Below are 15,717 nucleotides of genomic sequence, written 5' to 3'. Positions count from 1 at the left end.
ATATACAGTCTATGTTTGGCAGACACGACTCTATATTTTCCAAATCAATCCAAAACATATGTGTAATTAAAACAACATTCAGGCTGAACAGTCAATAATGAGTGCACTTTGACATTGACCACCATTGTAGTGTCGATCATTACTCTAACCACAGGGAGCACCGTCTGGTCACTTGGCTTCATGTGATGGACGGCATGACTATTAGAGACTAAGGATCACCTTAATTGTCTCTCGTCCATTAAGTCCACAAATTGACCGTATGAAAATGATGCAGCTTGTTCGACAAAAGCGATCCCACGGCCTCTGACAGTGGATTGGAACACCCCTGATCCCATGTTATCTCCTCCCTTTACAAAGACTAGAGGAAAAATGCACAAAAGATGAAAAGAATCAGCCATCACGTAAGAACTGGCAGTTTAATATGTAATAAGGCATAGCGGTAGCATTGCTAATGAAACACTCAGATAGGTGAGGATTTCTTGTTAAATGAAGTGTGAAATCAGTGGATCATGGAAAAGTGAGAATTGATATGAATCATCAGAAGCTGCATACCACAAAAAAAAAAAAAAAAAAAAAAAAAATTATCTTTAGCATTGATTTGCTGTTTTGGGGTTATTAAGAATCCAATATTAAAATGATGTCTTATTCTTGTTATGTAAATGGAATATACCCAGAATGAGACTCAACAACATTTTAACCACACTGTTGTTGTAATGTCTTTTATGTGAACTAAAGTGGTCAAAATGATTATTTGGACATGGTTTTGGAGTAAAAGGTGTTTCACAAAGCCATCCACAAAGCTATTCATTAGAGGTGCGCCACATAACTCTTCCAGCGCAGGGTCTGCCATGCGCTCGTCTCCATGGAGATGTTATTGCTTTGCTGGAATGTTCCATTGTAACTAAACTTGCATTTATTCATTCTGTTCTTTAAAGAAACAACAACAGCAAAAAAGACATAATAACATTCTATGAGCTGCGTTGCCTCTCCACAGATCTAACCTGTAATATAGCCTGTCTCCATGGAGGATTTGGAATATTTCAGACAAGCAGGAGAAGAGCAGGTTATTGACTTTCCTTCAGAAAAAAATTACATTTTACATGTTTAAGTTAAAAAGGTTTTATTTCACCAGCTTTCTACCTATTTGAATTTGCTTAGTTCAGGGGTAAATGCTCCACAGTCATGATTGAATTCTAAACTTAAAAAATGTGTTTTTCCACTGATCTGAAGGTTGCCAGTTCGAATCTGTCTCCGAACATAAACATCTCTGGGAGACACTCACCCCACCTTGGTGCTCGTGTCTGTGTACACTGGTGTATGAATGTGTGTGTGAATGGGCGAGTAGTTCCTTGATGTAAAGTGCTTTGAGTGCCTTGAAGGTGGAAAATCGCTTTATAAAATTGTAACCATTTACCATGTCAAAATATTTAAAATGTCTACCACATTAATTTATTTCTTAAATATATTACGGAAATAATACTTTTGTGAGCTTTAATTCATGTCATACTGTAATGCTGTTACCTCCTCAAAAACATATCTGAAGTTGTGTTTTGTTTCATGCACATGTGTTTGAGTAATCCTTTATTATTAGTCTGTCTACATCTCCAAAACTCAAAATGCTCTGTTCCACCTTGTGATGTCATGAAGCAATTAGTTAACAGCTCCTTTTACCTTTTGTCCAGTAGAGTTTGGCAATCCCAGAGCTGAAATGATCCAAATGATTCTAGTGAAGGTAGAGTTTAAAAACACAATGGAGCACTTCCCGTATTACCAGATGACATCACAAGGGGGAACAGAGTGTTTTCTGTTTGAGAGAAGAACTCAGCCTAAATATGCAGGGATTGTGTGTTAAACATGTGTGAATGATACAAACACAACGCCATGTATGTTTTTAATGAGGAAACAACATTATAACATAGATCAGAAAATAGCCTAATATGGGCCCTTTAAATGATCAACTATTACCACAACCAAAATGCTACAACTACAAACTTTCTTCCCGACAAATGATCAAACTACTGCCAGTAAAAACATAACCTCTGATAAGTCCACCCACTGCGCACTTGGCATTTTAGTCACTTGCTAACACATTCCATATCTGCTGGGAACTTATCTTTATTAATGACATTATGCTATGAACCGATTTAACAATGGAGCCTGATACATTTGCCTCCCAAACGCTGCATCCTCAATGAGAGCGTGTGGTCTGAATGACAGGTGGGGCACTGGAGCGCACTATTGGCAGGCTGGTTGAGGATTAGTTGGCCGAGCACTTCATCCCCGCTGCAACACACTGCAATAGAAATAAAGGCTTTAATCCTGAAGTGGAGGGGCCAGCGGCAGAGAAAGAAAACACCATTGTCTCGCACTAAAATGGAGCACACAGGAAGCTGCTGTTTAAAATAGGTTAGTATTCACAAATCTAATACTCTACACGTGCAAGATGGGTGAATGATGACAATTCTGGTGCCATTTCACACATTCACTGACACATACTCGGGGAAGGTGACAGGAATATTTGCAAATATACACACATGTGCAATCTCATTATAAAGGAAATGCTTTTCAATTCACCTGAGTGACCTAGGTGAATCTACTCAGGTGTTGGTCAGCTGTTTTATAATGCAAGAGGCAAGATATCACTGCTGCCTCATGTCCAGTGATGCAGATAGGCTGTTTGGCTGTTCGGATGTTATTGATTGTAGGTATTTGTGCGTCTGGCTAATCCCATTGACACAGTAAGTATTGGGTTGGACAATAAACCTGCTGGAGATGACCACAGCTTGTTCATTCATCTCTGCTGTTATACTCTGCTGTTGGGCTGGATGCATCTATTCACAGTGTTATTTTTAGCACGTTGCACAAGGAGAGATTTGACTGCCATCTTCTGGTGCAAACAAGTAATAGCCCATTATTTACATGTTCTGTGTTTCATCTGTGCATAGAACAAGTTATTATTAATAATACAATGCAAGTATGACAAATGTACGGAGCCCTGCAGATGACAGAAAGAAGAAAAATAATATTTACAAAATAAAAAGTAAAAAAAATATATTATCTTGAGGGAACGAGATATTATTTTGAGGGAACAACATAATTATCTTGAAGGAACGACATAATTATCTTGAGGGAACGTAATCATTTCTATACATATATTTTCACGAGCGCACAAGATATTTAACTTAAAAAAAATTAAAAACAATATCTCATTCCCTAGTGATAATTAAGTCGTTCCCTCAAGATAAATATCATGTGGGAATGTGAAATAATCTTGTGGCTACGCATTAACATTATATTTTATTTATTTTATTTATTTATTTGAAGGACAGTGTGCAGATACATTAAACAGATGGCTGCACCAGATTTCCATCTGTGGTCCTTGATTTTGCAAATGTCCTATACCGGGCTCCGTACATATGACAGCCAGCTCATTGAGAATTTCTGTTTGGAGGATCTGGTCTTATACCTGATGTTTACATATTATATTTTTTCTGACCTTTTTCATATTCTCAGTTTTTTACAAGTGATGGGAGAAGTACTCACTTTTGTTACTTAAGTAAAAGTACAGATTCCAGAGCAAAAAAATGTTAAAGTCAAAGTAAAAGTATCATGGTACCCATTTTAAAAAGTAAAGTATTTCACACAGGTTTTTAGGCCTTATAAAGCTTCAAATGTAGTGATGGATTTTGATAAAGATTTGTGCTGAATTTTGTTCAACAGAAACAATTGAATCAATATTTTTTCCTAGTTGTTTTTATTTGTATTTTTGCTTGCTCAAATTACAAATATGGTAAAAATAAATCAGCATTTTCCGAAGGTCTCAAACAATCATAAAAAATATCTTGAGTTTCAGTCCTGTTCAAAAATGTAGTGAAGTAGAAAGTACAGATACCTTCTCTCAAATGTAGTGAAGTAAAAGTAAAAAGCATCAACTTAAGTGCAAATACCTAAAACTTCTACTTAAGTATAGTACTACTTTTACAAATGTTACTTACTGTTATGTTGCACCATTGATCTAGAGTCACCAATTTTTCAGGTTTTGGAAGGTTGGTTTTATTAATAGAATGATTATTATTGTTATGATTATGATTATGAGTGTGATTATTATTATTATTATTATTATTATTATTATTATTATTATTATTATTATTATTATTATTATTATTATATTTTTATTTATTTTAGAGCCCAATGTCTTCTCTAAAACCTAATATTCTTAACATTTAGTCAACATCCTTCACACCCTTTGGACCTCCATATCAACACAATGCTATTTGCTATTCACACTCTAATTGTGATCTGCTGTAACATTCTTTTGATGCAACACAACAAAAAAGTAATTTTGTCCGGCCAGGGAAGTGTTTTCTATATAATAACAAACAGCATTCTTTTGAAATCATTTTGAATTAAATGTAAAAATGAAGTGCAGTTACAGGTAACATACAAAGTAACAAACGCACACCAAAACCACCACTTTATATAGGTCTGTATTTATTTTCATCAGAACACAATTGTAATCATTGTAGCTGTAATCTTTATACTTCTTGAAAAGATCATGACTCGCGAGACTTTTATAAATCATTTCATCAAAGTTGTTTGTAAAAAAATTAAAGAAGTTACTCGAACTAAAGCATCTATCATATTACAATATACTGGTTGTATAATAGTAATCATAATAATTATAATCGCAATGATACTTCTATATGCCTTTAAACCTTTTTCATTTAAATAATCTTTCTCTTTTTCTCACACGCACACACACGCAGAGCCACAACCCTCCACAATAAGGCTGTGAATCTGAGTTACAAGTCTATTGGTTAAAACCTCACCACATTCTCTTTTAACATTGAGGAAAATTTGGACGCGAACAACTAAAAGTCAAATAAATAAATGAAATCATTGGGAATAGAAGAAGAAGAAGAAGAAAGAACTAGGACACAAAAAGACAGACATTGTTCAGCATACAAGGGAACATATTTACAACCAAAAAGAAAGAACGGGCTTCTGCATAGATCCACAGGAGAGAGAACTGAGAAGTGGTGAGAAGGCTGAGGGGGGCATCCAGGACTTTTGGTGCTGGGGACGTTGGGGGGTGGGGGTGGGGCAGGAGGAGGCAAACGTAGTCTAACAAACGCAGGACAAATCATCAGTTTGTGTGTGCATGGAATGTCACTACACCTCTATTACACTGTATAGATCACTGTCCAAGATCTAGACTCACATACAATGCCTTTTAACGACCACACCTCATTATAAAATTGGCTAAAATAGTCTTAGCAACCAAACAGAGCAAGGGACATGGTAGACATAACACAGTATTGAATATGTAGGATTTCATGGCCAGCAGCTTTTTGCGATGGGGCATGGTGCACAGAGGTGAGATGAGGACACATGTCTGTTGCCGGGGGGACAACATGTGTGTTTTGGCGACGGGTTTGCATGACATTGGTGGAGGTGGGAATTTGCAGACATTGCACAATCTGAGGAGAAAGAGGAGGGGTTTGATTTAGTCTTTCATCAATATCATACATATAGATATATAGTGACGCACCGGGTGATGTTACCGTCAAAAAATACATCAGCTGGTGCTTATATTATATGGTATAGATGAAAAACGAAATCAGTTTACTAAGAAGACACAATGAATATTCCAGTCTAAGAGAGGTAACTTTGAGTCGCTTGAACTAATATAAGGCTTATTGTTCATTTATTGAGCTAAGTCAGGGGTAGAGGAGTTCCCGTGTTCTCCTTGAACCCTGACCACGGAGAATCTTCATGATGAGTTGTAGATAGTCAGCTCTGGAGGAACTATATAACCTTACTTTCCTAATCCTAACCTTACCATAAGCTTGTTCCTAACCTTAGAACTTCAAATCCCTCCAGAACATACTATTTGGCACAAGAAATGTACATTGAGAGAGTACATTTATATCAGTTAGAGGGGTGAGGCACGACTGTTTGAGCACAAGGTTCTGATTTAAATGATTCTTTGTCATTGATAACATAGTACTGCCAATCGTTATTAGTCTTGTTGGTTTGCATTTTATAATTCTGGGGGCTGATAGGAGTACCAGTGTAGGACTCTGTGGGTCTAGATAGAAACACATAACGATGCTCTCTTGCATCTGCCCCGACAAGCTTCAAAAGGCAATTAGCGATAGATACAAATGTGTACACACTGATAGCAGGTCCACCCATATTCCATCTTTTGAGTCCTCTTCTCTTAATCCACTGTCCTTGTGCAGTAGCGCGGTACAAAATATAATGTCTCCATCTACTGGTTTGCCGATAGTATAGCAGCATTTGTCATTAAATACAGTCCTTCAGTATGGGCATGGCTGTGCTGAATGACAATGAGGAAGAAGGTACATGTCATGCAAGTGAAGAGGATGAAGTGGGCGGGGTTTAAACTGCAATACAGAAAAGCAGATCTATTTCCTATAGATATGCAATGGATCCTCATATCTGCTGCAGTTTTAAATGTTGACATCAGGTGTTTTTGATAAGATTGGACATCTCATTAGATTTCAGTCATTGTCATACTTTTTGAATGAAGAAAAAAAAACAAAAAAAAAACACACAAGCAAATCGAACACAGCAGTGGTATCTACCTGATCTTCCAGCCTTGTTCATCGAAGGAGAAAATAACTAAGAAGTCAGCCCTTAAAAGTCAAACCTATTTCTTTCTTTTCACAAGCTGGTCAACATTGAGAAAATATATTCAAAATGACTGACAAAGATTATCAGGTTATGCCATAGTACATGTACACAATGAGATCTGAGCTTTGTGCTTGAGTCTGGGGCTGCTCTACACTTGTAAAATGAGCTCTGGGTGTGAGAGTGGGAACACAAATTGAGATTTATATTAAACTGCATGGATGTATTGTGTGTGGTGTAATGGCGATGTGTTCACTGTGTATAGAGATCTTCATAAGCCCTTTTACTTAATGAGGAGTGCAGAACAATGGGCATGCTACTGGTTTGGTACAATTTGAGAACTAAGATGAAGTCAGCCCTGATGGTTATCTGGTTATTTTATGCAATAATATTCTCAAAATAGTCAATTAGTGTCATTATCTCGGCTTGGTAATAAGTAGCACAGCTTAATCAGTAATTAAAAACACTACTTGTCTCTCATATGATACCAATGATCTATAAAAGCTACATAAATCAACTAATATTTTCAGAAATTTGAGACAATGTCCATATGTGCTACATGCATGCTACAGGTAGTTACAGAACTGTTAATTTATTTTTTGGGTTACTAGAGAGACACACATTACGTGATAATGATTTGTCGGAGGCCGTGGAGCTGAGGGGTGGGGCAGAGCTGAAAAATAGCCAACCACTACAGGTTGTTCAGAATATTAGGGGTAGTTATTTTAGAAAAATGGAGATGAACTCAAAGCTGCGAGCGGGTTTAAATGATCGGTCTTGTTCAGTGGTTTCATGTGAGTGTGCAGTGAGAGCCACCCAGAAACAAGCACAAAGAGTGAACATTAAAAAGAGAATATGATTGTGTTATTCCATAGTCAGCCAGTGCAACAGAAACGGATAATTGGAACACAGTGTAAAAAAGCGCAGTGAGAGAAATCCAGCCATGAGAAAGCCGGCCTTCCCGATCAACAAAAGCTGTGGCGTTGTCCCCTTGTCTCCATGGGGACTGTTCCCATCCCTCATTGTGTCTGTTTGTTTACTTATTCCTTTTGATTGATTGGTGTGTCTTTCGTCTCGCTGCTTCCTGTATTTTCTCTTTGTCAGAAAATGTTGCAGAATGTCCATGGGAGCACAGCACGAGCCACCCGCACAACCGTGGCTGTATTTTTCCACAGCGGTTGCCATGGTGAGGGAATCCCCTCACCCGCCTCCTGGCAGCTCCATCACTCCTCATTGGCAGGGCTCTCCTCCAGAGGCGTGATGGTGGGGAGGCCCAGTCCTGTTGCATTGTGGGATGCAGTGAGGCTGGCAACAGTGTGTAGGAGGACGAGGACCAGCAGGCAGAGTTTGAGGCGGCTGTTACACAGTCTGCAGGCCGCCGCTGAGCTCAGAGAGGTTCGGTGCTGGCATGGCGGGTGAGTCCTTTTCAGGCTCCCCAGAGAGCGGTTGTCCACTCTCAAGTCCCACCGCACATCGCAGCAGTATGAGCGCGGGTCCACACCTGATGGATAGTCCTCCAGCAGCCCTGGGGAGGAGTGTGGAGAGGGGAGGAGGCACACAAATGGCACTGTCAGAATTATGTAATCATACTCAGCATGCAATAAGCAGTACAAAATCCAGGGGTGCACTGCTATTAGAGAGAAATCCTATTTGTAATTTTTAATAACCATTGCAGAGTAACATTTATGCTGGTGCCTTACATAACAACTGCCTATTGTTCCCTTTAGAAACATATTCACTAACTTATGGATTTGTGTCTGTGTGTTAATCAGTCATCACTGCAGTTCAACATCCGATGGGGCAGAAGAACATGGATGAATGGTTAAAGAATGAAATGTGTTGAGATATAGAAGTGTTAAAAATGTACACTGCCTGAAAGAGCCACTGACATATATAAATCTGCAGTGGGGCATTTATAGTCATGTGACGATCATTGATAACATGGGTATGTATATAATGTATACGCCATTAAAGGGATATTGTAGCTTAACAGTAATTTAGTATTTTAATGCATTATTGAAGAAAAAACAAAAACAAGTCAATACTCATTGTGTCCACCAGAGAGCAGCCTTCTCTTACAATAGAACATCAAAGACTTGCTCATATGCTCAGGCTACTTACTCACTCACACCAAGCATAATTATTATTGCATAACCTGCACAGCATTTACCTGTACATTGCCATTATATATTGTATATCTTACACATCCAGTGGTGCGCTAAGTTATTCTTGCAGTGTGGTGAGCTTTCAACAGTAAATTGCTGTGTTTCCCCGGTTCGCCTCCTGAGACAGAACATCTTGTAACTATAAAGTCACAAGTGTCCACTGTGTTGAAGACTACAGTCCCACGAGGGGAGACACAGTGCTGCCCAATTACTCGCAGTTAAATGTAATTGCAAGTTGTATTTGGAATGGATGATTATTAAAGTAACATGATTTCCTCCACAAACATTCAAAATATGTTGTCTTACTCTAACTCTGTACTGTAGACGTCCACAAATATGTTGTAAAATGCCTCTGATTGTGTTAGTTTAAAGCTCATCCATTCATATTTAAATGCTCTTTCATGTTAAGAATCCTAAGTTTGAAATAGAAATTGCAAATGTTTCTGTTCAAAATCATAATGATCTTGGACTTTGGAGGTTAGAGGTTAAAGGTTAGACACGTGGCCTTAGTCTTAATTACCTGTGCATACAAAACTGGGGCTGCCTCCGTGGATGAGATCATCATTATCAGGCAGGATGAAAGGGCACCGCTGCTGCACCTCGAAGCAGTACTGGTTGCAGGGGATCCGATCGGCGCAGTGGTACTGGTTGGTCTGGAAGTACTGTGAGCACAGCCACGGCTTGTACACCATCTGTGGGATGAGAGGAGAGGGAGAGAGGAAGTATTGATGAGTTAAAAGGGGTCACACTGCCCAACATACACACACGTAGCATTTTTGACCTCTAAAGATATTGATTAACTATGCACTGACTCTCATCTGCATGGTTTAATTAATGCAAGGCTGACATCAGTGTATACATTATCAGACATCTTAAGAGTAGATTTATAAAAATGGTTACAAGAGCATACTCCTTGTTCACATAAAAGAGATTTTCCAAGTAAATTGAACGAGTGTTATCAGACCAGCAATAACTCATTTTTGTTGTAAAACCGGCTTTTTCAGGAGAAAGAGTTTTTTGGTTAAAATTCTAAAAAAGCATAGAAATTGCTGTCAACAACAAAAATAATCTTCTAGTAACAGCCTTAGTCATCACCCAAAAAGGCATAGCAGAAAACAATGACTCTTTAAAACAATAAATCATTTGAAGGATGTTTGATAAAATCAATGGACCATCCATCTTGTCAAACAAATAAGAGCTGCTGATTGGTGGAGAGTTTGCATAGCCACACTGCCAGACCAATGCCAAGGCACTGGACCTCTGACACTGGTATAATCTATAAATGCTACTAAATTTAATATATGGAGGTTTAAATATATTTTCTAGTTTCTGGATCTAGAAGGTGTTCAGGAAACAACAACAAACAGCAGTAAAGACACAGTGAAAATGTTCTTGATTGATAATAATCCAGCAGAAGTATACAATGCAAGTTGTTGATATGGATCATGCTAAGTGTAATTTATAATATGTAATTTGTACTTGTAATGTATGTAATTTGCATGTGTTGTAAAAACTAATTTGATAATTACCTGACACCCATTTTCTCAACACTCCAAGTGCACAAGTGAAGACATATGACTACTTAGCACCTTATTATTTCCGCCTCTTATTCGGTAGGCTGGTCGCCTGGTTGTGTAGCAGTAGCACATGCAGCAATTAGCTTATACTTCCTGCGTTTCACTCCAGGGACCGGCGAGCAAGTTAGCACCTGCTGCGAGCTAATCATCACACCCTAAACACAGCACCCAAACTACAGATAACATCACATGGAGCCTATATCTGCAGACGTGTGGGGCCGCTGCCAGGAAGTAAACAGGCTGTAGTAAGTAACTGTAGTGTTTAGGGAGCACTGTGCAAAATAGTACCGCAAAGGATTCAATCAATTTTATTACATTTTGTTCAGATTGTGGAATGGGATGATGGGATTTGAATATTAGAGGATTGATTAGGCCCATATTGCAGCTAATTTCTAACACTGTCTTAAGGTGTTAGTGGGGCTCCATTGAAAGCAGTGGGAATGAACCACTCAAAAAATAATGTTTCTATTAAAGCAGCCATTAAGCAACTGGGCCAACACGCTAATATATATCCAAGCTAAGTGTGAGACCTCAGAGGGGACCTTGAAACATTTGTGAATGAAGAAAAATGCAACGTGAAGTATGTTTATGATGGGGAATGGGAATCCACAAAAGCATGATGACTATGTACCCAGTATACAGTAGGCTCAAAGTGCAACCCTTTGTCAACAACCTGCTCAAGCTGTTTTTTGTACATTTATATAATTTGTATAAGTTTAAACTGTCTAAATTTACAAGTGACCATGATGGCATATTGGTCAGAAAACCCTTTCATAAACACCGAGAATATTACCACATGATCTCTCCTGAATAACACGAGTTGCATCATCTGACTTTCATAATGCACTCAGTCCATATTGCTTTTATATGAAATGAACCGGCAGGCAGCAGCAGCATGTCAAACCCTCCCAGGCCCACTTTACACAGCTCACTGCACATGCACCACCAGCCACCAGCGCACGTCGCACACCCCCTTATGGACCCCCCCTCCCCCCCTTTGCCCACTGTAAACCACTGTGTGCTAATAATCTGATTTCTCATGCTAGATATGGTTGCTTCCTGAGGACACCACGCGCACACACAATGACCTTCTGTCTAATCTTCCATCGCAGTGTGAATGTCAGCGTTACAAATCTGGTCACCTGATCTGGTCACATGATCTAACTGTAGGAGTCAGTCTACCTACAAAAAGCACAATGGGGCTGTTTGACATCGTTCCCTAGAAACGAAAGCAGAATTTGTGTGAATCTCCTGGCAATTTAAAGATATATCCGGGGACAAAAATAGTTTTATAAAGATACCAGTGACATACATATTATTTGAACATAAATCAGAGCACACTTGTTTTGGTACTGCCCAGGATTTAAAAGAAAAAAAAAAAAAAAATCATATTCCATCTGACCCTAAAATAATGATATAACATCATCACTCAACAGCCCCATAGACTTTCCTCCAGCGGTGTGGTTAGCATTTAGCTTAAGCAACAGATGCTCTTGTGTTCTCTGAAAGGAAGCTGTCAACAGGCGAAGATAAGAATGAACTGTGTAATGTGTTACATTTCCCATAGATAAGCAATGTATCGCATTTACATGATATCGACAGTGTCAGCTGCACCAACAGGTAAGACAAATGTACTGTGCATGGTTATTTATTAGCTGTTTGACTCATTCCCAAGCTTAGGAGACAATGAGAAAGTCAAGGTTATTCAGTAGGTGGGGTGTGAAGAAAACAATGAATGAACAAACTACAATGAATGGTCCCAGGATGTATAGAATGCTATGAAAGGTAGTTTGTTTTTGTTTATATACAGCTGGATCAATCTGTAATGCAGTAATGGCTGTGGAAATTATTCAGCGCAAACACGCACCTAACTTCATTTTGTGGTTATAAATGAACTTGAACCAGGTGCTCCCAAGTCCTCCGCCGCGACCCTATGAGAGATCTCTGCTCTTTCTATTCCTCTGTGGTCCTAGCAAACACATTCATCATCTTTCTGTCCAGCCAGTGTACCCTTGCAATATTCCTTTACAACTTTGGCTTTTCTTAGGTAAAAGAAAAAAAAAATCCCTCCTTCCCTGAGCATCTCTCTAGAGGTCGGACATCTCTCTCCTCTGCCTCTCCCTTGCCCTTGTCTCAGCCCATGTTGATGCCTTATCTTCTTTACAGATTGTTTTTATATTGACCAAGCATTTGCCCCCTCCTGTTTATTATCCACGAGTTTGTTGCTTTTCAGTTCAGGCCCAGCTATCCTCCTGAATTAGATTATCTCCTTACAATTAGTCCAATGCAGTTTTAATTGACAAAGGCCGCACCCTGTGCTTCAGTATTGGTTTAAAGTGGCCCCAGATGGCCCTTGTATTGTCATTGCCTTGTCTTTAATGTTTTATCTGGACTTGTGCTCACAGGGAAAAGTGCTGAAAGAGATTGAGCGAGGCGCTATCGAGGCACTCTGCTCATTTGTCACAGCACGCTCCACAGTACAGCAAATGGGCATGTAAATGCATGCACAAGCTCATGAACAGCCCTGTCAGGAGCCGGGATACACTCTGCTGTTTGTTTCAGTGATTCAAGCTGAAACGGTTGACAAGTGGAGCTAAGAGGGCTATTGTTATGGGTTAAGAAACAGCAAAATATGAATGAAATAAAACTATAAACGTCACAGTAAAGCATAAAGAGATCTTGCGGGATCAGACTTTTCTTTTGGCTGTGAGGTTGTATGGGACTCTACTCTGAGCCACAAAACCTTTATAATGTAAAGATGTTCATTCACTTTGGAGTAATGATCTGCACCAAAATGAGCAATTATGCTAACAGACATTTAATAAACATTTAAAATCAAATGTGATGTTGGGGGGGAAAAATAAATAAATAAATAAAAAGTTACATAGTTTATTTTAAGTTAATTTGAATTTACTTTAAAATGCCCCAAACCCCCTCCCTTGCCCAAAACTAAGCAACAACAGAAAGATGGACCTGATGAGCCAAACAGAACAAAAGCATGTGGCCAAACCCATCCCCAAACTAACCTTATCAAACAAAAGACGAAAACAGAACAGCCGGTCCCACCAGGTCAAACACAAAAGGGCTAACTGCAGCTAACAGGTGTGGTGCAGCCTGCTCCGAGCAGCAGAGCCACGGAACGAACACAACGAGCGTGCGCCCCAGGTGTGGAGGGTGAGGCAGTGCGCAATGAGAGTGAGAAAGAACGCAAGAGAGTGCACCATGGACAGACTGTGACAGGTCTATTTATACGGCAACCAGCCACACCCCAAAACAAGCACAGATATGAAATATATGTAAGATAATGGAGCAAAGGGGCACCATCACCTAACACCCCCACCCCAAAATACAGGACAATGGCTAGGGAGGAAAGTTACACTGGAAAGGACTGCAGCCGGATATGGCAGTGAAGAAACCACGCACCACAAGCTAAAAGTTGTGAGCGCACCTCGTGACAGTTATTTCCTGTCTACAGTAAAACGACTCACTCTGAGACTCTTAAGTGTTCAAAAGATCAGAGCATTGTACTTCTGTTTTAGACGCAAGCCAAAACTGTGCTATTATTATTTGTGAAATGTGGTGCAGTAGTTCAGATTAATGCTTTTTAATGCACAAAAGGCTGCAGATAAATGACACAGGAAGTAGAGTCACTATCACTAGTCTGCAGCAGCTTCACCCCGATCCTCTGTGTATGGATTTAGACAGAAACACATGAGGAACTACTGTCATCTTTTTACTTTTTAAACAATGCTCTGAACTGGATTAATAGCGCTGTTTTGTGGACACATTATAATGGATAACATGGATGAGAATGCTACAGTTTAACAATTTTAAGGGAGATGAATAATAAAAACGTCTTTGAATTATTTTCACCATTTACTGAGTTTGTATCTTGTGCCTCTGTGTCCGTCTCTCCATTTGCCCCATGACGCTCTGGTTTATTGGCTGTTGCTGGTGATGTTTTATGGTTATGGAATTAAAATGTGACAGAGCAGTTCAGAAACACTCGGACACCACACACATGAGGAGCGCTGCGGCTTAAAAATCACACACGAGAATCCTAAATCGTGTCACGCCGACCTGAAGTCAAGGAGAAGCAAATCGGGTCCTAAATCGAGCAAATGATCCTGCAGTGTGTGGCGGGGCTTTAAAAGTAACATCTAGCTATTGACTAACTTCAAACTACATCCATCTAGAGGCGCAATCGTCAGGAGGACTTTATTGACTCTTAATAAAAATACACTTCCTGTCTCCCATTCACAGCTGTCCTAAAATAGCAGCATTGTTTTATTTATGGTTCCGATTCTTTTTGCCTTTGTGCTCCCCAAGCTCTCTCTATAACAGACTGCCTTAACCTTTCGACTCCAGTTCAGCAGCAGAAGTGGTGGCTAGTGACACTGGATGACTCACTTGAATGAATAAATCAAATAGCAAAAGAAATTGGGATTAAGATCTTATTATGAACAAAGGACTTATTATGGCATATTAAAGTCATTGTGCCTGATTTTTTTCTGTCTTAAAAACGGGAAAAGAGTAAATTTTTTAGTGTATTCCTGGCTTCCTTCCTGCAAGAATTCATTGCAAAGAGTTTATATTTGCTTTTCACAACTTTCAAAAGCCAGAATGGAGTTTTGCTGTCATGCTAACAGCGTATCAGCATTACTTCCTGATTTGAGGACAATAAAAGTGCTGTATTATTTGATTCTACAGTCAGACGTTAGCATACACTATATAAAAAGACACATACACTTCCTTTTCTCAGTGTCTGAAGTGAAATCAGAATTTAGATGCCAGAATTTTGCCAGTATTTTCATTGCTTTCTTCCAAGTCAGACGTTTGCATATATTTCATTAGTATTTGGTGCCATTGCCTTTAAACACTGGGGTCAAAAAAAATGTGGATAACCTTCCATAAGTTTCTCACCATAGTTGGCAGTAATTATGGTCGCTTCCTTCAGACAGAACTGGTGTAACTGTTCCATGTTTGTACGCCCCCCTCACTCGTACGTGCCTTTTCAGATCCGCCCATACATTTTCAATAGGACTGAGATCAGGGCTTTGTGATGGCCACTCCAAAACATTGATTTTGTTGTACTTAAGCCACTTTGTAAGCAGTTGAGCAGTATGCTTCGGGTCATTGTCCATTTAGAAGATCCATTTGTGCACAAGCTTTAACTTCCTGGCTGATGTCTTGAGATGTTGCTTCAGTATTTCCACATAATGTTCTTTCCTCATGATGCCATCTATTTTGTGAAGTGCACCAGTCCCTCCTGCAGCAAAACAACCCCACACCATGACGCTGCCACCCCCGTGTTTCAC

At 39.3% G+C, this 15,717-nt stretch overlaps 1 protein-coding gene across 1 annotated transcript in view; it reads right to left on the bottom strand.

The window, feature by feature from the left end:
- Positions 1-5,780: 5,780 nt before the first annotated feature.
- Positions 5,781-15,717, bottom strand: part of LOC117389888 (NALCN channel auxiliary factor 1) — a 62,731-nt gene continuing 52,794 nt past the window's right edge. The window contains exons 2-3 of the mRNA XM_033987625.2: positions 9,343-9,514; positions 5,781-8,182 (exon numbers count right to left, since the gene is read on the bottom strand). Coding sequence (XP_033843516.1) covers positions 7,881-8,182; positions 9,343-9,514 — 474 coding nt within the window. The 3' untranslated portion in view covers positions 5,781-7,880. The remainder of the gene's footprint in view (positions 8,183-9,342; positions 9,515-15,717) is intronic.

Source organism: Periophthalmus magnuspinnatus, chromosome 21 (genome assembly GCF_009829125.3).
Source record: "Periophthalmus magnuspinnatus isolate fPerMag1 chromosome 21, fPerMag1.2.pri, whole genome shotgun sequence".
In the NCBI taxonomy this organism is placed as follows: Eukaryota; Metazoa; Chordata; class Actinopteri; order Gobiiformes; family Gobiidae; genus Periophthalmus; species Periophthalmus magnuspinnatus.
The sequence above is the reverse complement of the archived record's forward strand: the minus strand, read 5'-3'. Positions and strand labels throughout refer to the sequence as shown.